The 24452-nt window shown below is 37.3% G+C and overlaps 1 protein-coding gene across 2 annotated transcripts; it reads left to right on the top strand.

Annotated features, from left to right (window-relative positions):
* Positions 1 to 2209: 2209 nt before the first annotated feature.
* On the top strand, positions 2210 to 23516 carry LOC125485737 (leucine-rich repeat serine/threonine-protein kinase 2-like). Of its 2 annotated transcripts, XM_048609979.1 has the most exons (13): positions 2210 to 3138; positions 3241 to 3326; positions 6324 to 6433; positions 12497 to 12585; positions 14311 to 14445; positions 15383 to 15517; positions 15877 to 16008; positions 16132 to 16251; positions 17189 to 17298; positions 20509 to 20588; positions 20729 to 20835; positions 20925 to 21054; positions 23417 to 23516. In XM_048609979.1, exons 1-13 carry the CDS (start codon positions 3003 to 3005, stop codon positions 23427 to 23429), a joined length of 1383 nt encoding a protein of 460 aa, XP_048465936.1. In that variant the 5' UTR covers positions 2210 to 3002; the 3' UTR covers positions 23430 to 23516. The 2 variants fall into 2 exon arrangements, with proteins under 2 accessions (XP_048465936.1, XP_048465937.1); XM_048609980.1 differs by lacking the exon at positions 2210 to 3138 and having other exon boundaries at positions 6328 to 6433.
* The last annotated feature ends 936 nt before the right edge of the window (positions 23517 to 24452 follow it).

Below are 24452 nucleotides of genomic sequence, written 5' to 3'. Positions count from 1 at the left end.
GGTTGAGAGAATGGGGTTGTATGTGTGAGGGTGTATCAGCCATGCTGGCTATGTGCCGTGGCCAGCATGACTTTGTGCCTGCTATGCCATTATATATGTGCCAGTGAGGGGTACTTCCCAAATCTTGATTAGCTGCATTGCAGCCTTTCAAAAATGGCATGCTCACAAGGAATGCTGGTTCTTCCGCCATATGGATGACATTCTAATTCACCGATCCACCGCAGCTGAATGTGATGGAAGAGTGACAGCAATATTTAAATACATTTTGATTCATGATGAGTTGGTTCAGGAAAAGTGTGTGGTAAGATGGGGTTGAAATTGGACCTAAGGGATGCCATAGAGCATAATAGGTAATTAAAAAGGTGAGTTTGTTCAGATACAATGAGGGTACTTATTACATTTTGTAGCAAATAACCCTCCAAAATCTTGCACAGCCCTGACATAGCCAAAAAAAAATCAGCCCATGTTATTTAAATAGTGAGAGATTGCAGAGCTCTGATATGCAGAGGGATCTGCGTGTCCTACTGCATGAACTACAGAAGGTTAGTATGCAGGTACAGCAAGTAATTAAGAAATTTAATGGAATGTTATAATTTATTCCATTCACTTACACACGACATTGGTGAAACCACATCTGGAGTCCTGTATACAGAACTGGTTACTTCATTTATGGAACGCTGTAGAATCCATTGGAAGCAGATCAAAAAAGGTTTACCAAACTAATACTTGGAACAGGCAGGCAGGTTGTCTTATGAGTAAAGGTTGGACAAGTTAGGCTTGCATCAACTGGAGTTTAGACGAGTAAGAGGCAACTTAATTGAAACATATAAGATTCTGGGGGGTCTTGATAGAGTAGATGTGGAGAAGATGCTGCCTTAAACAGGAGAATCTAGGCCAAGGGGGTCACTGTTTAAAAATAAAGGCTTGCCCCTTTAAAATAGAGATGAGATAAAAACATTTCTCAAGAGGGTTGTGAGTGTTTGGACATTTTACCCCAAAAGGCAATGAATTCAGAGTCCTTAAATATTTTTAAGACAGAGGTGGATTAATTCTTGTAGGCAATGAGGTGAAAGTTTATCAGGCTTAGGCAGTAATGTGAATGTGAGGTTACAAACAGATCAGTTATGACATTAATAAATTATAGAACAGGCTCAAAAGGGCACACAAACTGCTCCTACTGCTTGTTCCTATATTCATAAGTTTATCACACAGTTTGTGAGACACTGTTTTAATCATCTACCTTTAGCATTACATCCATTCCAGAGATTGATCCAGAAAATTATTGACATCATAGAAGTCTTAAAAAGGGTTAACTGTCATAGGGATGACATTTAAATTCACCGATCCACTGCATCGGAACATGATGGAAGAGTGACAGTGATATTTAAATACATTTTGATTCATATTCTTCATGCAACAGGCATTAAGTCTGATTCACAGAAGGTTACAGCCATCAATGCTCTCCCACCATTTTGAAATACTGTGGAATTGCAGCAAATCATAGGAATGGTTAACCAAGCAGGGACTTTTCTTTTACCAAATCTGGCAAAAGAAGATGAACTACTATAATAATTGCTTAGACAGGGTCAAGCATGGTTAAATGTGAAAGCCAGCGGTTGGCGATGGCTTCTTATTGCGTTGTCACTTTCAGTGTTTCTAGCAATCCATCCACTCCCAAATACACGTGCTCTTTGATGTTGAAACTTCCACCACGCTTTCAAGATTCTATTTTCACTTCTTCATATTACTTACAATCAGATGGTGGGTTACTATGCGTTGTATTTAAAGTTTTAGCAAAGATTCGTGCATGCGTTATATGTTAATTCAGGCTGGGCTGGTGGAGTTGATGGAGGGATTGAATAGATTGGGACGGCTGTTTTGCATTTTTTCATATTTGAGGATTTTGATATTTATGTAGGAGGCTTGTAATTTTTCTTCAATCATATGCGATTTTAGCATGTGTATCTGACACCTAGCTCCGATTGGTTGAGTTTTACACTCCTTACTGAATATAGTTATTTTATCAACGAATTTATAACTTTATTTCACTTCTTGGACAATAAATGAATAATTAAAGAAAGTAGGAAATTACATTTGTATAGTGCCTTTCATGACCTTAGGTTTTCATAAAGTGCTTTCTGGTCAACAAAACACTTTTTTAAAAGTAGTCACGAGGATATATGACATGTATTGGTAATCTGTTCAGGAGCAATGTTAATAGAAGGATAAACGCTGATCAGGCAATAGGGCAGAACGCCCCCTGTTTTTGAAAGAATTCCCTGGAGTCTTTTGGATGGAACTGAGGTTTCATAAATCAACGTTTCATTATAGCAAGATTACACCTCTGGAATTTTAGCCTCAATCTGATTTATATGGTCAAACCAAGATTTGTGCATTTCAGAAGCTTTATCAAAAATGTTTTGTTTGAATAAATGTAGTGGAAGCGGAAACCCGACAGAATGACCACTGAGTTTTTAGCGTGACGGTTCCTTCCTGTGTTAGGCATTAACAAAAATAACTTTATATAACCAGTTGTCGTCAAATAGTGTCAAACTAGGGTCGACTCATGATAGCGTGCTACATGGCAAATTGCCAAATGTGCTTTGGGCTGCGGCCAAGGGAGTGCCTTCCCTGCAGTTTTTGACGGTCTGGCCTAGAGGTCGGCTTTGGACTCCTCAACAACACTAATACCGACTTAATCTTTAGAAACAAGTGAGGCTGAACTTTCGCTGAAAAAAAGTCCGAGAAGGGCATACTCAAAGTTACTGACAGCAGCACCCGGGTGATGAAGTAAAGTTACTTTTGGAAAATCCCCGCGGACTGAAACTTCCGTAACTCGTTTCTGATTTTCACTTTGAGCGGCTAGTATTATAGTCATACCGTGACCACCGCTGACGGAAGTAACCGACTGGTTAAAGACTGGCCGTTCTCACAATCCAACCAGATGGTTTTTTCTACGATCAAACATGAAAAGCGGTCAAAATTAGAACTGTCGATTAACCATGGCGGACTCGGAACAACTGGAGGAAAACCTGAAAAAACTAATTGTTCGTCTCCAAAATGTCGAGCAAGGAAAAGAAATCAGCACTTTGCTTCAGATTTTAGACGACTTGATTCTCCTTACTACTGTTCAAAATGGTAAGTAATCGTCTAAGAAATTATATGTTTCAAAAATCCGTTATCGGAAGACAGGATGGACACATTTTGATGCACAGTGCTGATTGTTTACACCTTAAACAGCTTCGATTTTATTCGGAAATAAGAACGTCCACGTGCCGTTATTGGTGGCTCTGGAATCGTTCACCGAAATTGCCAGTATCCAACAGGTAGGCTCTTTATTTACGTCTGTTTCTATGACTGTAACGAGTGGTGCGGATTAATAGAGACAACCAAGGTGCAGAGCTGGATGAACACAGAAGGCCAAGCAGCATCATAGGAGCAGAAAGGCTGACGTTTCGGGCCTAGACCCTTCTGGAGATTAATAGTTTTATTTTCGTCCTGACTTGTTCACCAGCCAAGTTCAATGTAGAAGTGTTAAAGGAATCCATACTGTTTGTTTTTGTAGTCTAAATGAAGGAAAAGTTTCATGAAAACGGTTGGCATGTATTGATTTCCAGAACTTAAGCGACCTGAATCATACTAGCTGTCACTTGTGCATGCCGCTGGGACAAAAGTGACGCACGCCCCTTCCTCACTCGTCAACTTGTTTAAAAAGTTAGTTGCGAACTACTTTCTCTGAACATCATGTGCCTCTCAGTGGAAATTTCCCCTCATTAAAATATTCTGGACTCAACTTACATTTTAAGTACGTAAGTCACTGTTACTCCTTCACTGAGACAGGATCTGAAAATACTTAAATAGACTTGTCAGCTATATTGCAAATACCCTATATCGGACAACACTTGAACAGCGCAACATTGGCCTTTTGCAGGCTTTTGTGAGAGCTCTGCATATGCGACAACACAGATAGCAATATTAAATTGGCTTAGCCACTGTAAAACTTTTCCCTGTTGGGTTGGTCCGCAAGCTGCTTGATGCAGTTCAGTTGACAGGAACACAATAAAAGTGCAAGAAACTGTCACTGTTTATTATTTTTTAAGAAAGAAGGTTAGGTGAGAACACAATAATTTGAGGCTATCTCCAACTTTATCCTCGACTTCTGCCCTTGCATGGGAAAAGCACTGGTGGAGATTTACTCAACGACTTATTGTGGGACTAGAACCACGTATGGTCCAAACCGCATGTTGTTTCCTTTTCTGAAAGGACTTAGTGACCCATCTGGGTTTTTATATAAATTTGCTGATGTTACAATCATGTCTGTGTGCACATACCAGTAGTTATGAAGTTCAGATTGTTCCTTCCTAGTATAGGACTTGAATATTGCTGAAACAAAGTAAAAGTTGCAAAAGCTTTTTGAGCCACTCCGGAAGACAGCAAGACAAGAACACTCCATTTCAAAATGAATGACGATTTATATTGCACATGAAAGAGTTGCTTTTGGCTGGTACATCAACTCTAATCGGTCAAGGTATCCAGAAAATAATGTTCCCTGACACTTTTGAATTTTAAAAAAAAGGAAACGCTTGGTCGTCTTTTTTCCTGCAAATGAATATGTATCTTTTATCAAGCATACCTGAGCCACATTTTAAGACTGACTGATAATCTTTAAATTGGTTGCTCGCATAATTCTTAGTGCACTCGAGATTGGACAGCATTTACTGAGCAATCACTGGACCACATCCAGCATTAAACATTATCTTCTGATTTCTGCAAGCGCAGGCTAGTTGAATATGGGCAGCACTCTGTCTGTTGCAAACACTCCATGGGAGGTGCTGGAATTTCTGCTGGGAGTTCTACATTGCCATGCACTGCAAGATTGGTCCATTCAGGAATCTTGTATATGGACCCTAAACCATTTGCTCACTGTTAGAGTTTGAGGTCAAAGTAGGATGCATCAAGCCAGCCTGTGGAATAATAGCTACTCTATCAGAACATTGCTCACTGTGTAATGCACAAACTTAAGAGTAGGTCTAGTGCTATCACTTTGCGACCTGAAATAGGACAGTCTAACTCAAAGTACCTGAGAAGGATAACGAATCTCAAATATTTGAGCACCATTTCACTCTGCTGCTATGCACTTGAACTATGAATGGTGTTTTGAACAAGATGCTGTCATCAAGCCAAAGACACAGGTGAATCATGTAGTATATACACTTTGGCACCCTTATGATGCCTGGTAAGAAAGTTGTACATCCTGACAACTACCAGACTTTGCCAAGCAGGATCTGAATGTAATATGTCATCTGAAAGGTTAAAGGTAAAGTCTCCATTGTCTTTATCAGACCATATGACTGCTCTGTCATTAGAGAGAGATGACTGGTGGTGGTTTAACCTGAGGGTCACCACGCCTCAGATCAGCGGAAAAGTTGAGAAGGAGAATCCTTTGCGCAACTGAAAGGTAGCTGCTATTAAGCAAAAAAACCTTAAATATCTTTCCACATTTACCATATATTAAATATGCTGTCTCAACTCTTTTTGAATTTTAGAAATAAAAAGCCAAGTGGTCTTTTACTAGAGTGGAGTATTAGTGAAGGGAAAAAAATCCTTTGCTTGTTAACTTCTGTAGCTACTACAGATCTGTTGTACAAATTGTGCAACAGGAATCATGATGGTGGAGGTGGCAGTGAAAGAAGATTGACAAGAGAATACATTCTGGAATTCCAATCCTCAATCTTCCTACCAAGTTGTTCACTATGACTTGCCTTGTTCCCTGGAGCTGTCAGCTGTCCAAAGTCTATGATTTAAATAGAAAATCAAAGTTTATGAAGGAACAGTATCTAATACAAATTACTGCAATTTTTTAATGAAGTGAGTCAAGTTGATATCTGTCATTACCAAGGTTAAAACACAACAGGCTTTTTTTTGTTATATTTTCTTGTGACTTGTATTTAAACCACCTTGATGTATTTTTCAATGCTTAATTTTGAAAAGTAACTCATACATTCTTGTTAGAGGCTGTCCTGATAAAGAATTCAGCTCTGCTTTCAGTTAAGTTGTTAAAAACATGACATATCTGTGAGGAACAATGTCTTGGCTTATTAACTTTTCCATACTCTAATTTGCATTTTACCAAAACTCAGAAGTTTGTTATGAAATTTTCCATTTTCCAAAAAATATTGTTAAATTATTGCTTACTTTGTACTAGATAATACAAAGTGGAATTTTCTTCGCAAATGAAGCGCAAAAGAAGCATGAACAAATATGTTTATATCCGTTCTAGTAATATGATTCATTGGATATGCTTTTCCCTTTACTTCAACCAGGCAGGTTGGTCTTTATTATGTAAACTGATGGAACTCTGTCCAAACATTATTAACAAATTGACGACACCTCAGGATATGGGAAAGGACTGGGATGTCCTGGGAGTGCATCAGTAAGTATTTTCTTATTTCACTTGATGGAATGAAATGATATGAATTAATTCTAACATAATTAGACGAATTTATTTTTTCTAAAAGTAATTTGGAATTGACAAAAATAGCAGTCTGCACTACCATTCAACCAGATCAAGGCTGATCAAACTCAACTCCATCATCTCACATTATTTCCAACTTCCCCTAATTCCATTCATCCTGAAAAATCTGTTGAGCTGTGTCTTAAATTTACTGAACGACTGAGTGTCCATGGCTGTCTGACATAGCGAATCTCAAAGTTCATAACTGTTTGTGTGATGACAATTTTACTCATCTCAGTCATAATAAACACCATGTTTGAGATTCAACCATGAAGAAAAGCATCCCCTTAATGTAAAATCCCTCAAACTTTGTGTTTCACTTAGACATGTCACGTTTTCCTAAACTCTACAGATTCCCCAATGTTTTCACACATGACAATCTTCACATCCAAGAAACTTACTTGGTAAACCTTTGTTGTTCTCCCTCCAGCGAAGTATATCCTTGCTTATGCAAGAAAACTAAAACTTCTCACAATATTTCAGATGTGGCATCATCAGTCCCCTTTATAATTGTGGTAAATATTTATGCCTACACTGTATTCAAATTTGGATTTAAATGTTATTTGCTGCCTTAATCATTCCATATTAATTTTCTGTGGTTCATATGCAAGAACACCCACATACTTTTGAATGAATCATAGAATCATGCAATGACTATGACACAGAAGGAAGCTATTTGCTCTGTTGAGCTTGCATTGACTTTTTACAATACCAATTCAGCTGGTCCTACTCCCTTGCTCTGTCCTAATAACTGTATTTTTATTTTTGGGTGCTTATCCACTTCCCTTTTGAAAGACACAATTGAATCTGCATTCACCACCCTCTCAGGAGATGCATTCTAGATCTTAACTATTTGGTTCATAAAAATGTTTTCCCATGTTGCCTTTAGTTTGTTGGCAAATATAATGTTTGTCCTTTGGTTTTTAACTGCTCCATCAATAGGAACAGTTTCTCACTATCTACACTATCAAGGCCCCTCATTATTTTGTCTTGTATTTGACTTCTCAAATTTTAAATTTAATGCTGATCTTGCTCTCTGAGCAACTTCTCTCTGCAACCATAACATTGTATTCTTTGCTCTGTTCTAGTACCTCAACGCACTTTGTATGGTATGATCTGCCTGTAATGCATGCAAAACAAACTTAGGTACACGTGGCAATAATAATAGATCAAATCAAATCAAATAAAAATCAAATCTTTTAGCCTTCTCTAAGGGGAATAATCATAGCTTCTTCAATTTACCTTTGTTCCTGAACCTCCTAATCATTGGTACTATTCTCATAAGTCTTTTAGAGATGGCAGACCAGTTGAACAAATACTTTGGGTATGCCTTCACTAATAACCTTCAGGAAATGCCAGAAGATAGAGGGTCAAGCATGAAGGAGGAACTGAAGATAGTCTTTATTAGTCAGGAAATGGTTTTGGGGAAATTGATAGGATTAAAACCTGATAAGTCCCCATGGTCTGATGCTCTGCATCCCAGAGTACTTAAGGAAGTGGTCGTAGAAATAGCAGATGCATTGGTGATCACTTTTCAGCATTCTGTAGACTCTGGAATGGTTCCAATGGACTGGAGGGTAGCTAATGTAACTTCATTCTTTTAAAAAAGAAGGGAGAGTGAAAATGGGGAATTGTAGGCTGGTTAGCCTGACATTAGTGGTGGGGAAAATGCTGGAGTCAATTATTAAGGATGTAATATCTATGTATTTGGAAAGTGGTGACAGAATTGGTCCTATGTTTCGAGAATGTGACCAGTAGAGTGGACAAGGGTGATTCAGTAGATGGACTTTCAAAAGGCTTTTGACAAGGTTCCACACAAGAGATTGGTAAAGAAAATTAAAGCTCATGGTATCAGTGGTAATGGATTGGCATGGATCGAGAACTGGTTGGCAGATAGGAAGCAGAGAGTTGGAATAAATGGGTCCTTTTCAGAGTGGCAGGCAGTGACGAGTGGGGTGCTGCAGGGTTCAGTGCTGGGACCTCAGTTGTTCGCAATATACATTAACGATTTGGACGAAGGAATTGAATGCAATATCTCCAAATTTTCAGATGACACTAAACTGGGTGGCAGTGTGTACTGTGAGGAGGATGCTAAGAGGCTGCAGGGTGACTTCGACAAATACTGGCTGAGTGGGCAAATACTTGGCAAATATATAATGTGGATAAGTGTGAGGTTATAGACTTTGGTCTCAAAAACTGGAAGACAGATTATTATCTGGTGGCAATTTAAGAAAAGGTGAGGTGCAACGACACCTGGGTGTCATGGTGAAACGGTCACTGAAGATTGGCATGCAGCTGCAGCAGGCGGTGAGGAAAACTAATGGCGTGCTGGCCTTCATAGCGAGAAGCTTTGAATGTCAGAGTGAGGATGTCTTGCTACAGTTATACAGGGCCTCAGTGAGTCCACATCTTGAGTATTGTCTGCAGTTTTGGTCTCCTAGCCTGAGGAAGGACATTCTTACTATTGAGGGAGTCCAGTGAAGGTTTACCAGACTGATTCCTGAGATGGCAGGACTGGCATATGAGGAAAGACTGGATTGACTGGGCTTGTACTTGCTGGAATTTAGATGAACAGGGGGGATCTCATAGAAATGTATAAAATCCTGATGGGACTGGACAAGCTAGATGGAGGAAGAACGTTCCTGATGTTGAGGAAGTCCAGAACAGCGGTCACAGTCTAAGAATGAGGGCTAAGCCATTTACGACTGAGATGAGGAAGAATCTCTTCACTCAGAGTTGTGAACCTGTAGAATTCTCTCCCGCAGGAAGCTGTTGGGGCCAGTTCATTAGATATATTTCAGAGGGAACTGAATGTGGCCTTGTGGCTAAAGGGATCAAGGGGCAATGGAAAGAAAGTTGGAATGCGATACTGAGATTGCATGATCAGCCATGATCATATTGAACGGTGGTGCAGGATCGAAGGACTGAATGGCCTGCTCTTGCACCTATTTTCTATGTTTCTGCACCGTCTACAAAGCCTATCCATTTAGTCTAAAGTTAGGTGTCCAGAATTGGACACACTGCACTTGTTGATGGTGATCTGGTGGTGTATAAAGGTTTGCTGTAACTTCCTTCTGTTGCTGAATACGTTGAGTTACCTTGAAATCTGGCTGCAGGACAGCATGCTTCCAACTGGGACCTCCTACAGTTCTAGCAGCAGCTGTCATTCCTTGTGATGTTACTGGAACTAGAGAGTCAATCAAATGACCAGCAGCTCTCAGAGTAAAGACTTTCTGATAAGGGCTGAAATCCTGTTGTGAGTCAAATGTTACTAAGTTGCAAAAGGCCAAATTGAAGGTGGGTGTGTCCCCAGTTTTCAGTCAGTAAGTGAGGATTTTATCCCCGTATGCCTCGGTCGGATTCCTTTGTTTATTAACACTAGGCTCCTTTGTCCCTTTTTATTGTCACTTTTTCAATCTGCCCTGCCACCTTCAATGGTTTGTGCACACCTAGGGCCACAATCTCTTTGTTTCTGCACCATCATTAGAATTGTAGCCTGTAATTTATTTTGCTTCTTCTCATTCCTCCCACCAAAATATAATATCACCACATGTCTGCCCATTTCAGCAAAACGCTTGATGTTTATCATTATCCTTGTCACAGTTTGCAATACTTCCAAGTGTAGTGTTATCTGCAAATTTGGAAATTGTGGTTCCCGCACATGCAAATCTGTGCCATTAATATATATTCGGAACAGCAATACTCCTTGTACTGATCCCAATGGAATGCCACTTTATGACTTCCTGCAGTCCAGAAACAACTGCTACCATTACAGCCTATTTCCTGTTGCTAAGCCAACTTTGTATCCCTGCTGCCACTGTCCCTTTTCTTCCATGCTAATGTTTCTCAGTCTCTTCTTCATTCAAATTTATACTACATTTTTATGTTTCCTGATAAAGTGGGTAACTTCACCACATTATATTTCATCTGCAAATTTCTTGCCTGCTCACACAAGCTTGTCTTTATCATTCGGCAACTCAATTGTATCTGGCAAAACTGTGCTGGAGAATTCGCAACAGTATGGCAGGCTCATCCTTAGGGCTGTATCAAAAGTTTGCTTTCCCACCTCACTTTGTATTCCTGACAAGCATTGAGATATTACAGCGCGTTACCTCTTCAAAGTCTTTACATGGATTATAAGTAGCTGAAGCCAAAGAACTAATCCTTGTGACACCATGCTTATAGGGGTCTGCCAAACTGCAAAATTGCAGTTTATTCTTGTTCTCTGTTCTCTGACCGATAACCAATCCTCAATACTTGAGTATACTATACCCAGTTCTTGTTCTAATCCAGTTCTAATTTTGCCACAGTACTACTTATTTGAGACTTATTGAATACTTTCCAAAAATTTTTGAGGATGTAACCAGTAACAGTCTTACTAAGTATGAGTTCCCTTTTCATAAGTGTGTGTTGGCTATGACTAATCATGTTGTGATTTCGAAGTAATCTGTTACCACGTGCCTAATGATGGATTTGACCTGCTATTCACATTATGCTAACTGGCCTATAATTCCCTATATTCTCTCTCCTCATTTCATAGCAGTCTTGTGTTTGCTATGTTGCAATCCTTGGGAACTTAGGTTTTATAAGTGCTTCTATAGGTCAAAGCCAATAATTTGTTCCTACCTCCACTATCTCTGTGGCCACCTTTTTTAAAACTGTGTAGGTTGTTGATCATTTAGAATGGTGGATTTGTTACCAGTTGGTCCCATTTTGTCTTCCAAGTTCCTCATTTTTATTGCATTTTATCTTCCATGTGGAGATAGATACAGGTATTTGTTTTAACATGTCTGCCATTTCCTTATTCCCATTGAATTTTACCTGTCTCCATCTCAAATGGGTCCACATTGACCTTCACCGATCTCTTCCTGATTATTTGCTTTTGAGAAACATTTAGAATATGTTTTTATGTATCTTGATAGTTTACTATTTTTACTGTCTTTTTTCAATTCTTGTTGATTTAAGTAACTCTTTCCCCTTCTGCATATGTATGTAATGAATAGCTTTCTGTTCTTTTGTATGTGTGCACACAGATATTTATTTCCATTCATTGCTTTCACTAGTTTTTATAAAGAGCGCAAGTTTTTAAACTCTTAATGGTCTTTCATTTTTTTTGAACATTGTTGCAATTTAAAGCTGTTGATTGAGCTGATTACATCTTCTTGTCTGTGTGTGTTTATGTGACTCATGATCACTGTTGCTATTTGCTTAAGAGTATTTCATGTTATGTATTATTCTTTCCCAACACATTTCTTTGCTTTCCTGAATATGCGGCCTTTGATGGGATGTGATGCAGAGATCTCTTGTGGGCTTCCAATATGATGATTGTCCTCATATGAACTTGGGTGATGAATGTCATTACGCTATTCTTTTGAAGGGCAAGTCACAACCAAGTTTGATTCTGTTGCTAAATTTGAATGGAATAAAAACCATTCCCACTTCAAAACTGATCAAATTATAATCTCGGAAGTGACATGTCCAAGCACCTCGGTCCACCTTAAGACTGCTCTGGAGATGAGTCATTTTAGTCTTGAAACATGAACTCTGTTTCTCTCCCCACAGATGCTGCCAGACCTCTGAGCTTCTTTAGCACTCTTTTGTTTTTATTTCCGATCTCTAGCATCTGCATTGTTTTGCTTTTATTTCTTAAAGTTCGGCCAGAATTTTAGCAGCAACTTCTGGAGTTGACAGCCTGACTTTTGTATCTTCCAGCCATAGTGGATGTTGAACATTTGTAGCGCTACAACTTATTTGACTGAAGTCAGCTACCTCCGTACAGACTTTGGTGGTTTTTATTTTGGCTAAGTATTTTATCATGACTGTGAAGACTATTTTGCTATCAGGGCAGGTGGATCTTTGATGACAGTAGCAATTTAAGAACAAATGAGCAGTAGTGTCAGAAACTATTTTATATTTAAATTAAACTTTTAAAATGATTTTTCTTGCAATATTTGACAATTTTTCTTCCTCTTCATATTTTAGACAGATCCTGAAATTGTTGTTGTTTTACAATTGTCATCCCACCGTATTTCTGCTCGGCCTTAAGGCATTAATACTCCTTGTTCAATCAGGTATAGTAGATCTAGTTAATTTCTTAAAAAAAAAGTCTTAGCAATGTCACTTTTTCTTCACTACAACTTCCAACCTTTGTGGAGATAGAATCCATACTTGAAGAATTAATGTAATAGAAGCCTACAGTGCATTATCTGATTTCACACCAATGTATTTGCCGTATAATTGGGATAGCAATTATTGCAGGAAAATATAATGGAAATTCTAGGTAGCTGTCAGGCAAGTAGACTGGTATGATTTGCAGATTTTGATTTGTATCTGAGAGTTAGATTAATGATAAAATAGTATGCAGATTTGTTCTTGAATTGGGTGTTTATACTTTAGCTTGAGCAATGAACCTGTTGGTAATTTTAAGAGGTGGGAATTGGTTTTTATCTGAGACTATGTAATAGTTAAAGCACAGATCAAACTGTTTTTGATAAAATCTGTATAATTACCAGATGACATATGTTTTAAGAGTAAACACAACATCTCATGAGTTCGTTTATAATTAGCAAATCTTTCAGCAATTCATAAAAACAGGGCAGTTCTTGAAACTATACTGCCATTCAGCTAGATCATGGGTGATCTAAATATCAATTTAACTACCTGCCTTTGATCACAGCCATACTACCTGAAATAACCAAAATTATTAGGTAAGATTGAAAATTTAAATTGATTTGCTATTCACATTTCAAAATTTTGAGGTTCAGTAAGCAATGTTTGTTCATCATGCTAAATAAGAATGTGAGATCAGCATTTTTAACCTAATTGATCAGAAAAATTGAACTAAGTAAAAATCACAGTAGGTGATGCTTTGACAAGTCACAAGCCTGACTTGTAAACCTATTGAACCGTGACTGCCTGAAGCGATTCAGATTCATTCACTGATCAGGTGATTGTTACCCATTAATAATCTTTCATTGTCCATCAGGTATATGAGTACACTGGTAGATGTAATTCCCACCAGCTCAGAATTGGATAATTCAAATAAAAAGTACTGCTTTCCTTGTGTTTGTTTTAAAAATGCGTCATTATATATAGAAGAACAATACAAGGTGTCATTGGTGGAATTCAGAAGATTGTTAAACTAGTTGGTCATTATGTTCTGTACTGTTAAATTGAATGTCTGTTGTCTGTAGTGCATCTTTTTAAGGACTGTGTTATAAAGGCATTTGTTTCAATCATGTAGCTTTAGTCTTTAATTATCATTAGCCTTGATGAAAAATGAGGAAATGTTTTCCTTGAATTATTAAATAATGTTAAAAGTGAGTTTAAAATGTAATGTACCTGGATTGGATAACCATGAACTACTTTACCTTTCTTTTAATAACAGCTTATAGGCATTTATGAACACCGGAAAAATGTATGCTTGTTATTTGCATCAGCAATGTAGTGTTGCACATAAAGTTTTTGTGAAACAACAGGTTACACTGTTTGATCAGCAGCTTAGCTTGAACCTTGTTATATGAAGCCAAATGCGTTTGTGTGGACTTTCGTAATTTATTAATACATGTAGAATTTGTGAATGTTTTTTAAAGAAGACCATACTTTGCTATATTAGTTTTCTTCACAATGAATCTTTCATGCATCATTCATTTTTAGTCAATGGTTAAAAAGAAAATTGAATATTTGATTTTTGTAACTGTTATTGTATTTCCATTTTGTTACATTGATGCAGTGTTGGCAGTTAAGTTCTGTGTGACATCTTTTAAGAAAATGCTACTTTTGAAATTACATTGCAGATGAAATTTCATTATTGCTTCGAGATGATGAAACGGATGTGTTTTCTTTGGTTCTTGATGGAATGAAGAAACTTGCTGACCATTGTGGAATTCAGATGTATGGGTGTCAAGTATTGTGTGCACTTTTAGAAAAAGGTAATTCTGTTGAATATGTGCTCTAGAGTTAGTCGGAATATGAGAATTTTTTTGATAAGGGTTGAATTGAAAGACTTGTAATTCTTGTACTGTGGGTACTTCTCAAGAGGTGCGTGTTGAACAATTGGAAAAAATTTCACCTTTTTACATAATATCTGAAAGCATTTGAAGAAAAGTAATATGCTGGCAAAGTAAGTTTTCTTGCATACAGGTAAGAAATTGCAGACCTTTTGCTTTTTTATACATTTTTTGAACAGCCACAATCTATACAGGAATATCCCAATAAAGCTATTTTACAGATCTTGCATATGTCTGCAATTTACCTGCAAATTTGCTCTTCTGTCTCTTTCCCATATTTTGGTCACCTATAATCTGTACCCTGTAATGTTATTGCTCCTCTTCTGTTCCTTAATTCTGAGCAAATTGATTCCATCTTTGAACTTGCAACCCTTTTTAGTGCTGTAGCAGTATTTTTGACTAATACTGCTAGGCCCCCTCTCTTTTAGTTCCTTTGCTGTCTTTTCTGCATTGTATCTAGGAATATTAGGTGCCCATTCTTCCCCTTGTATGTGCCAGGGCTCTGCTATTGCCACGCAATCATAGTATCACATGCCTACTTGTCTATGCAGTTTACCATATCCTTAGTATTCATCCACATGCACTCCAGGTCCATCTTTAGTCTGCCTCGGATTTCACCCCTGACCAACAAATTCTGAACTATTTATTTTCATATTGTTTATCTCTTCAGTTTCTCAGTGCTTTGTTTCTTTAATGATTCATCTTGGTGCCTCACAAAGCAGCCATAGCATTTAACCTTCTTGTGAAGACATTGATCCCAACTCTGTTGAGGTACAACCATTCATTTTTTACAGCTCCCTGGCTTTTGTTCTCTATTTATTTTTGATGCCTTATTCATAATGTTCAGTTATAATTTAAGTTCCAGATGAGCAGATGGTCGAATTTGTAGAAGAGAAGGATCACTGGGTAATTTTGGAAGCCATAAAAAAATTCAGCGAACATGAAGATACAGTACTGCATGGTCTGAGAGCTCTGCTTCCTTTGGCCGGTCCACGTAAGTTGAATTGCTCAGCAAACTCTTCAGAACTGTGTATCAAATTGTATGTAAAGTGATCTTTTAAGTTGTAATTATACAAGAGTAAACAATATTCCAGCTTTATGTTTGTAAAACAAGCTAATTTGAGCTTTCAAGAGATTGTCATTTTACAATTAATGTCTAACAATTGTAAAATGAGAAAACATAGGCGAATCTTTATAGACCTGTGTCTGTTACTGGCTATGAAATGCGATATTTGAGACCATTTGTCAAGTCAATGGCCAATTACTTTGAGATGCATGCTGAAACCGTTTGATTGAGGGAAGTAAGAATTGGTTTTCATACATGCAAAATTAATAATAGATTTTTACTTTCAGAAAACAATGTAGAAATTCTGATGTCAGGAAATGAAAAATGTTACAGTCTAGTAACTGATGCAATGAAAAGATTTCCTGACAATGAGGCAATTCATGAAACTGGCTGCTGTTTACTTCAGAGGTTTACATTTGGTAAGCTAAATTCCTTTATCGTCATCTCATTATGGCTTTGATAAAAGCTATGCTTGTTGGAAAGCGCATTAATGAAGCACAATTGAGGTAATAAATAAATGGAACTTACTTTTTGTTTTCCAGATAATTTTTATAATATTTTATTACTGCATGGAGCACCTGAGGCTGTTATTAACGCAGTTCTGAAATATCCACAGAATGGTACCCTGCAGGCTGCTGCTCTCAGCAGTCTGGCCCTTTTAAGTAAGCAACATTTCAAATTAAGTAAATAAATTTAAATATATGCTTTGTTAGACTTCACCAAAACTTCAGTCACAGATATGGAGCAAAAGTTTCCTCCATTACAAATGGTCCTCAACAACCTTTGAAAGGAATTAGTTGCTCACAAGAGTTCAATAAGAAAGCTGATTTTTGAAACAGCCCCTAGAAATCATGAAGATGTTTTTGTGGAAGTTTCCCTTATTGCTTTCCCCACTGTACCTTCAGACAATTCTTTAAAAAAACCTTGATTCATTTGGCGACAGTAGGCCATCACTTGATATTTTAGTAAAGTGGCTGCATCTGGGACCTTGGAAAAGAGGAAGTCTGCCATCTTGGAACTCAGAGCACCAAATGTGGAGGGTCTAATCAAATAGTGAGATTTAATTTACAGGAATGAATTAATTATAAACAAAAATTATGATGCAGAAAAACTGTTTCAGAATAAACATAAATTAAGTAGCCAAATATTGAATCCAATGGCTGTATTAAAACAAAACCAGGAAATATATTGTAAGTTTAGCAGCATTTGTGATAAGAAAAGTAGTATTAACAGTTAAGATGCAGAAATCAGAATCTGTTGAGGGTTTGTCCTAGAAAAATCAGGCATGTTTTGTCTTTGCAAAATCTGATTGACCTGTGGATTCCTGATATTTTCCATGGTGTTTATTTTCCTCTCAGCATTAAACATGTCTGTTATTGGCCAGTTGCTACTCCGAGTGACTGATTTAGCATAACATGACATCATCAGAATAACCTTGACAATGTTTTCCTTTTTTACCACGTGCTATGCTGTTCCCTGTTAGAGTACCACAATTAATAAATTAAATTTCAATTTCTGAGTGACCAATGACAGTGCTGCAATAATAGTGTCCCTTTAGAGTGAAGAAAATTCTAATGCCTTCAATGTATCTTTGTGAAGCTGAAACGATATTTGTGAATAAGGATCTTGAAGAAAAAGAAGATGATCTGTGTTGGACAGAGGCTTCCTGTCGAGCTTTGCAAACATTCAAAGGAAATGCAAAGGTCCAGGTGAGGGATATTACTGTTTACTCCCATGAAATGCTTAACTTTCATATCATTTTTAAAAAAAATTCAGTTACTTTAAACTGCTAGGAAGTGAACCAATTTCAATATTTTGGTTTGCTAAATTTGACTGTGGAATAGTCCTGGATTTTTCTAAAGGTTTTAAATTCACTTGAAGCATTGAAAACCTGCTGAAGAAATTTTTCCTATCACGGAAGCAGAGTCAATTTTGTAAGGTCATCTTAGCTCATTTTGAAAAGTGCACTGTAAATTCTATAAAGTAAGGATACCATCTCATTTTGCCTGTGAGAAACAATAGGAGGATCTTGTAGGTACTCAGCTGAGAGTTGCTTTAGAAGTAAGGTATTGAACCTTTTATGATCATATTAATGTTTAAAGATGAAATTGGAATGTCCAGCCATTATCCAATAAAGCTACAAAGATTTTATGCATTTCCACAAAAGCAAACTTGCTGACACATTGAAAAGAATTAAACAAAGAAAACACTTCTAAATTAACACAACAATTTACAAGTATCTTAATTAGTTTTACTTTTTAATTACCCGCTTCCCCCCTCCCCCACGACCACCACCAACACCACCACCACCCAAATTCCTTTATAAATTTCAATAAACCTAAAAGTTCATTCACTTCCTTAAGGAACAACCCAAAGTATGCCGTAGCCCTTCCAAATTCACTTTGATGCTTACCAATGTTTTAGTTATCATTCGAGGTATGATATAGGGATTCTTTTAATAGTTTAGTTGGCTATGAGACCATTCATCTTTATGGATGGTGCTGCTCCTTGTTCAGGCTGTTAGCAGATACCCAACTGACTTCCCACAGCTTTCCAAGCTATGTTGGTGCTATATGGTGTGAGGACCACTGTAGATTTCTTCCACCACTGGAGCAAATCGTTCAGTTAATTTTATCTTTGAAAGTACAAAGTCAGATAGAGCCCCACCTGTATTCCATTTATTGGATGAGAAACTAGTATTTTCTCTCCTTGAAGTGCAGGCTTGATATACGTATATTTTCTTTGGTTATCCTGGCTCAGTTATCTGCAGTGTGCACCTAGACCAAAGCAGCAGCATCATTGTCTTCTCTCAAACTGCTTTACTTGCTCTCTTGTTGCTTGCTTGGGATCTGACTCTGTTTAGCCTCGCTGATAGAATCCATGGAACTTTGTGAAAGAACATATTATTTCATTTAATTGAAATACATTCTCCCAGTAGTAGGTTAGAATTTCTGCTTCCATTTAATTTTCTCTCATTAATTACGTCTTATACACTCTGTAACCACCGTTCCCGAAGTATCAGACCTCACAGGACCAGGCTCTGGTGCTTTGATCAACCTTCCTTGTCTGGTTCTAGTCTTATTCTGAAGTTCAGGATGTTCTGCACTCTTCCTTTATTTCAGTGAGTGTGACCCTCTTCTGGGTAGTTGTACAGCTTTCATGTTCCACCTGGTTCTGAGAAACGGTTTTGCCTTTCTACTGATTTCTCATTGAATGATATCAATACATTATGATTCCTTACTACCATCCAGTGATCTGTTCAACTTACAATGTTGGTTGTTGTGTTTTTGCTATGATCATTCCTGATGTTTGTTGATCTTTTATCCGTACTCTGCGTGTTTTGTGGCTCTGATAACTCTTACGCGCCGTGTCTTTTTTCAGGCCAAGTTTTCTCTTTGTGATTTCTCACATGGTTTTATTATGCAGTAGCAATTCTTCAGTGATGTTTATCTCTAATTTCTGATGCAGACATGGAATTTGAGTTCACTGACCAGCGATACCTCGAAAGGTGATAACCCTTTATGTACTGGTGATAATTTCTGTTGTAAACCAATGTGTTATTTTAAAATGACCCACTTTTCTTCAATTGTGAGTTGCATTTACATCAGGCTTGTTTTTATCAGTTTTTCAATCACGTGTCCACTTCGAATACTGGAACAAGTAGATGTGATGACATGCACTTAGTCTAATGCACTGCAGTTAGAAATAGGATCACCCTAAAGGACACAGTGTCCATTTCACTATTACTTTGGAAAAAAGGAATTTCAGGTTTTTTTTTTTTTGCTGTAATTTTTCCTATCCATGGATCCACCAAAATCATCTTGCGCAAACTGTGATTGAGCTGAAGCTAGGTTAGCATTTCAGTGGGCTGATGTATTGCCTGTTATGCATCATCCAACTAAAGAGTTAATTTCTATTTAACCAGCGACTGATTTTTTTTTTAGCTCATTCAAACTAATTTGTAGGATACAAGAAAATTGCAAGATGGAATATTTATTTTGATGTCTACTCATCTTATACTATTATGGAATGTATTCTTCTATTACAATGGAAGTGTGGGGTATTTGACAAGAAAAACTGATTATTCATTGTGGAATTTCAAGATTCTTCTCAAGTGCATTTTTTAAACTTTGGGTTTTAAAAAAAAGCATTTCTTTTTCCACAAAGCAATTGAAAGAAGAGCTTGTGTAGGTCTTGTTATAGACATTCTCTTTCCCCTTCCTCACAAAATGCACCAAAAAGTACTCGGGTACTTGTGGAACCTCTGCAGCCAATGTGTCAAAATTTAAAGTATTTGTAAATCTCTTGCTTTATGAGGCTGGCATTTCAATACCAACCAGTTACAATTATGAATCCTCAATCATTGCTTCCGAAGTCATAATTACACTGCATAACCATGAATAGTTGTGCTATACTGATGTATTCTGAGTATTCTTTCATTTGCAAATTTAAGTATTAAGATGTGAATTTCTCAAATAATACTAATGAAGGATATACGTGGAAAATTGGATAATTTACAAAGTGCAACACAATATAAGTAACCTGATGTATGGCAGCTGTGAATGAAAGGTTTGTTTCATGTCAACTGCTGTTCCTAAGCCTGTATGTTGTACAACAGAGATTTAATTTTCTAACTTTACATTTAGTTTTTCATCGTAGTGTATAAAATGATACATGTTGTCAAATTAGACTGGCAATATTATAAATTTCCAAGAATACATTAATGGAGATGCACCTGACATAGATGGTTCAGAGAGTCATTACAGTCATCATCATGAGGATCAAAGTTGCTGCCAGTTTTGTTGGAGAGAAAATATATAGTTCTAATGAATTGAAAACGTAAGATACTAGTCTGCAAAGCATATAGAACAAAGATCAACACGGAAGTGATCACTTGATATGCAATGTTCTTCTTTCAGGAAGCAGCTTGTTGGGCACTATACTATCTACTTCTGTATCAGAATGATCTTCATACAAAGTTTGAAGATGAAGAAGCATGGTACTGACATTTAGTTTGTTTTAAGATGTGCTTAGCTGTGACTTCAGTGTACATGTAACTTAAATGTGTTTTGAAATGTTAGTTCTTACTTGTATAATTCTGATAAGAATGTGTGAAAGAAATATCTTATTGTACTGCAGCTATCCAGTTCACAGACTGGTGATGACAGCGATGTTATTACATTCCAATTCAAAGGAAGTGTTTCTAGCAGCGGCAAATGTTCTGGCAACTTTGGCCGACAAAAGTGGTGAGTTAAAAATGAAAAAGCATCCAAGAAAATAATAAAGCAAGCAGTTTTTTGTTTTTGACAATGTTTTGTTGAATTTTGTTTAACAGTACAAATCAGAAGGCTTCTCTTGGCAAAAGGGATACATATCAACATTCTAGACCTTATGAAAAAACATTCAGACTCTTATGATGTCCTGGAAAGTGCCTGCAAATTCCTTAATAAACTGTTTCTCGGAAGGTAAATGTTTATCTTTGGTTTTTTTTCCAGATAGCAAAATATTTTTTAGAACTATTGACATTTCAGCACAGATTTACCTTGCAGTGTCCAGATATTGGGTTCACAAGCATATGCAGTTAGGTCACACATCAGCCATGATCTCAATGAATGGTGGAACAGGCTCAGAGGTGAATGGCCTACTCTCCTTCCTACATTCCTATAAAATAGAAAATGCTGGAGATACTGATTCGGTGAGGCAGCATCTATGAACCAGAGTTAATGTTTCAAATCAATTACTTTTAATCAGAACCACTGTTATAAATGTGAGGTTTTAAAACATTGTTATATTTTTGAGAATCTGCGTAATTTAGAACAAAATGAAGGGGACCATGTGACCTGCTCTGTAGTCTGTCTGACGATGGATCTGGTGAGGGCTGTTGGAAGAATAAAGCAAAGCCCAGATTATTCTGCTGGGCAGAAGGTGTAAGGTGTCCATACTGGAAAATAATGGCAGCAGCATCTTTAGTTACAGTGATCATATTGTTTGTCTTCAAAGTCCAAGGAATTGGTTGAGAATGTCAGGTTCTAAGAGTTATACTTAATACCAAAATATATATAGAATATATTTGGAGGCCAAAGAATAGCCATTTAACATTTATACCTGGATACAAAGCCCATATAATTCATGTTATCATGGATAAGTAGTTTATAGAAGAGTTTCTAAAACATCCCTGAAAACTCTGCCACATAGGCCGGGATCCGAGAGAGGAACCTGCTAGAATCTGAAAGTTTCAGTGGTTCAGCACAGAGGAATGTGGGTGGGAGCTCATGCTTGATTGAAAATAAGATTCTAAAGATTTGAAAAGGCTGGAGAACTTGCCTCGGTCTGTTTGAGGGAGTATCCCTAGGAAAGAAAAATGAATGTGAAAGACAGTTTTAGGGTTACCATTTTCCAGAGTGACAAACAAAAGGAATGAAAGTAAACTGATGGGAACTGAGAATAACTTCAGACCAGGTCCAAAAAACATGAATTGGTACGTAGGGGACAATATAAAGTACATATGTGAAGTGGATTTTAAAATTTTTTTCAAGTAAAAAGGAGAAATTTGATCTGTGCCTTTAGAATGAGTCGCTCGCAAAAAGAGATTGTGTTTGGTCATTGATCTATTTTGCTTTCAGTCTGTTACAGTAAAATTCTTAAAGCAGGAAATCTTGCATCATCTGTTTCACTGTCACCTGGACATTTAGAATACTTTCTAAAAGGTGATCAATCTCTACAGCGGTCATAACAGTTTTTTTGAAATGTCATCAACTTACAAAGCAATTAGGAGCAGAAGTAGGCCCTTTGAGTCTGCTCTGCCATACAATATGATCATGGCTGATCGTGCAACTCAGTACTCTGTTCTCAGTTTTTCCCTATACCCTTTGATTCCTTTAGCGATAAGAACTATATATGTCTCTCCCTTGAAAACGTTCAATATTTTGGCCTCAACAGCATTCTGTGGCAGAGAATTCCACAGGCTGACAATTCTCTGGATGAAGAAATTTCTCCTTATCTCAGTCCTAAATGGTCTACTGCACGAATTTGTGACCCCTGGTTCTGGACTCCCCAGTCATCGGGAACCTCCCTTCAGTATTTACCCATCTCATCCTGTTAGAATTTGATACGGTTCTAGGAGCTGTCTAAACGGTCTTCTAAACTCCAGTGAATATAGTCTTTGCTGATCCAGACTCTCTTCAAATGTCATTCCAGCGATCCCAGGAATCAGGCTGGTAAACCTTCATTGCACTCCCTCCTGAGCCACGACATCCTTCCCCTGATAAGGAGACCAAAACTGAGCATGGTACTTCAAGTGTGGTCTCACCGAAGCTCTTTACAAGGACACCCAGGTCCCGTTTCTCAACCTATCACCATTCAGATAATAATCAACCTCCATATTTTTGTCACCATAGAGGATAACGTCACATTTATCCATGTTGTACTTCACCTGCCATGTAGTTGCTTAACTTGTCCAAGTCACACTGAAGCATCTCAGCATCCTCCCAATAGCTCACCCAACTTTGAGTTGTCTACAAACGTGTGAAATTACATTTAGTTCCCTCATCTAAATCATTAATATTATCCTATGAATAGCTAGGGTCCAGGCACTGATCTCTGCAGTATACCATTTGTCACTGTTTGCCCCACTCGGGAAAATACCCGTTTATTCCTATTTTGTGGTTCCTGTCTGCCAACAGTCTTTAATTGTTAACCGCTGATCTCTTAGTAGATGCTGCCTGACTTGCCGAGTACTTCCAGCATTTCTGTTTCTATTTAAGATTTCCAATATCTGCTTTATTTTCCTTTTATTTGGTATCTTTTTGTTTTCCCATTCTCCTCTAGAGGAATAATTTAACCTCCAATAGCAACATTGCTGAAATTCAAAACTTGATATAAGATATTATAAATACAAGCCTACTTTCTACCATTCCAAGATCCTGGGTAATCGTACTTTATTATTGTAAGTTCAGTTTTTCTACTTATATTTGTGGCCAATGGAAAAGATGGGGCAGAAACCTTATGATTTTATTCTTCTTACCCAGTTAGAAACTGCAGTAATTAGAATAGTGAGGTTCTTGTGTTTACTTTCTCAGTTTGTTGGTCACCACATTATTCTGTTTCCCTTTTGGCATTACTAAGATCATGAATGCATTGGTGATGAAGTTCTCTTTTTGGTGCTCACTCTAAATTGAGGAAATATTGTACACTGATAAGAAATTATTGCACAAATGTGGTTCAGTTGCAAAAACATTGCAAAGCTTGGCGTTTCAGGAACACTTTGTGATAAACTCTTAGTTGTGGGGAAGAAATAAAATGGTATCAGTTTTTGTTACTGCTGTTGCAAGAATACTGCTAGTGTCATGATGCCTCATAGCAGCCTTGTTCCAGTTTGCCATATTTCACACTGGATCTGCATTTTTTTTTATGGGATGTGCAGTAGAAAGTAGAATCCTGAGAGAGTTGGTGTGTTTGTTGACATTTCATTAATCATGTCACTGACTTCAAGCAATGAAGCAGTTAATATTTTTATATCTCTACTATGAGAGCTTGCCACTTGTCTGCACCATCACGCTTTGTTAAAGATGCAAAGTAATCATAGAGAAAAGAAAGAAGTTGCTTTGTAAGAGCTGTACTGATCGTGGATTTATCCATGTTGTCCATGCTGTCCAACTGATGAAGCAGGCAATCTTTTCTAATCAGTCGTCCTCTGATTACCTCAGGATCTATTTGCAGACATTAGACATTGTGCCCTTAAATATACACCACTCTTTATGAGAACTGGTATACTATTAGCAGAATATCTGCTAATAAAATATTTGTTATGCTAATAAAAATGGAATTTGGAATGTTTTTAAAAAGTTGAATTTTGCAAATGTTT

The sequence above is a fragment of the Rhincodon typus genome, chromosome 22 (assembly GCF_021869965.1).
Source record: "Rhincodon typus isolate 14 chromosome 22, sRhiTyp1.1, whole genome shotgun sequence".
In the NCBI taxonomy this organism is placed as follows: domain Eukaryota; kingdom Metazoa; phylum Chordata; class Chondrichthyes; order Orectolobiformes; family Rhincodontidae; genus Rhincodon; species Rhincodon typus.
The sequence above is the reverse complement of the archived record's forward strand: the minus strand, read 5'-3'. Positions and strand labels throughout refer to the sequence as shown.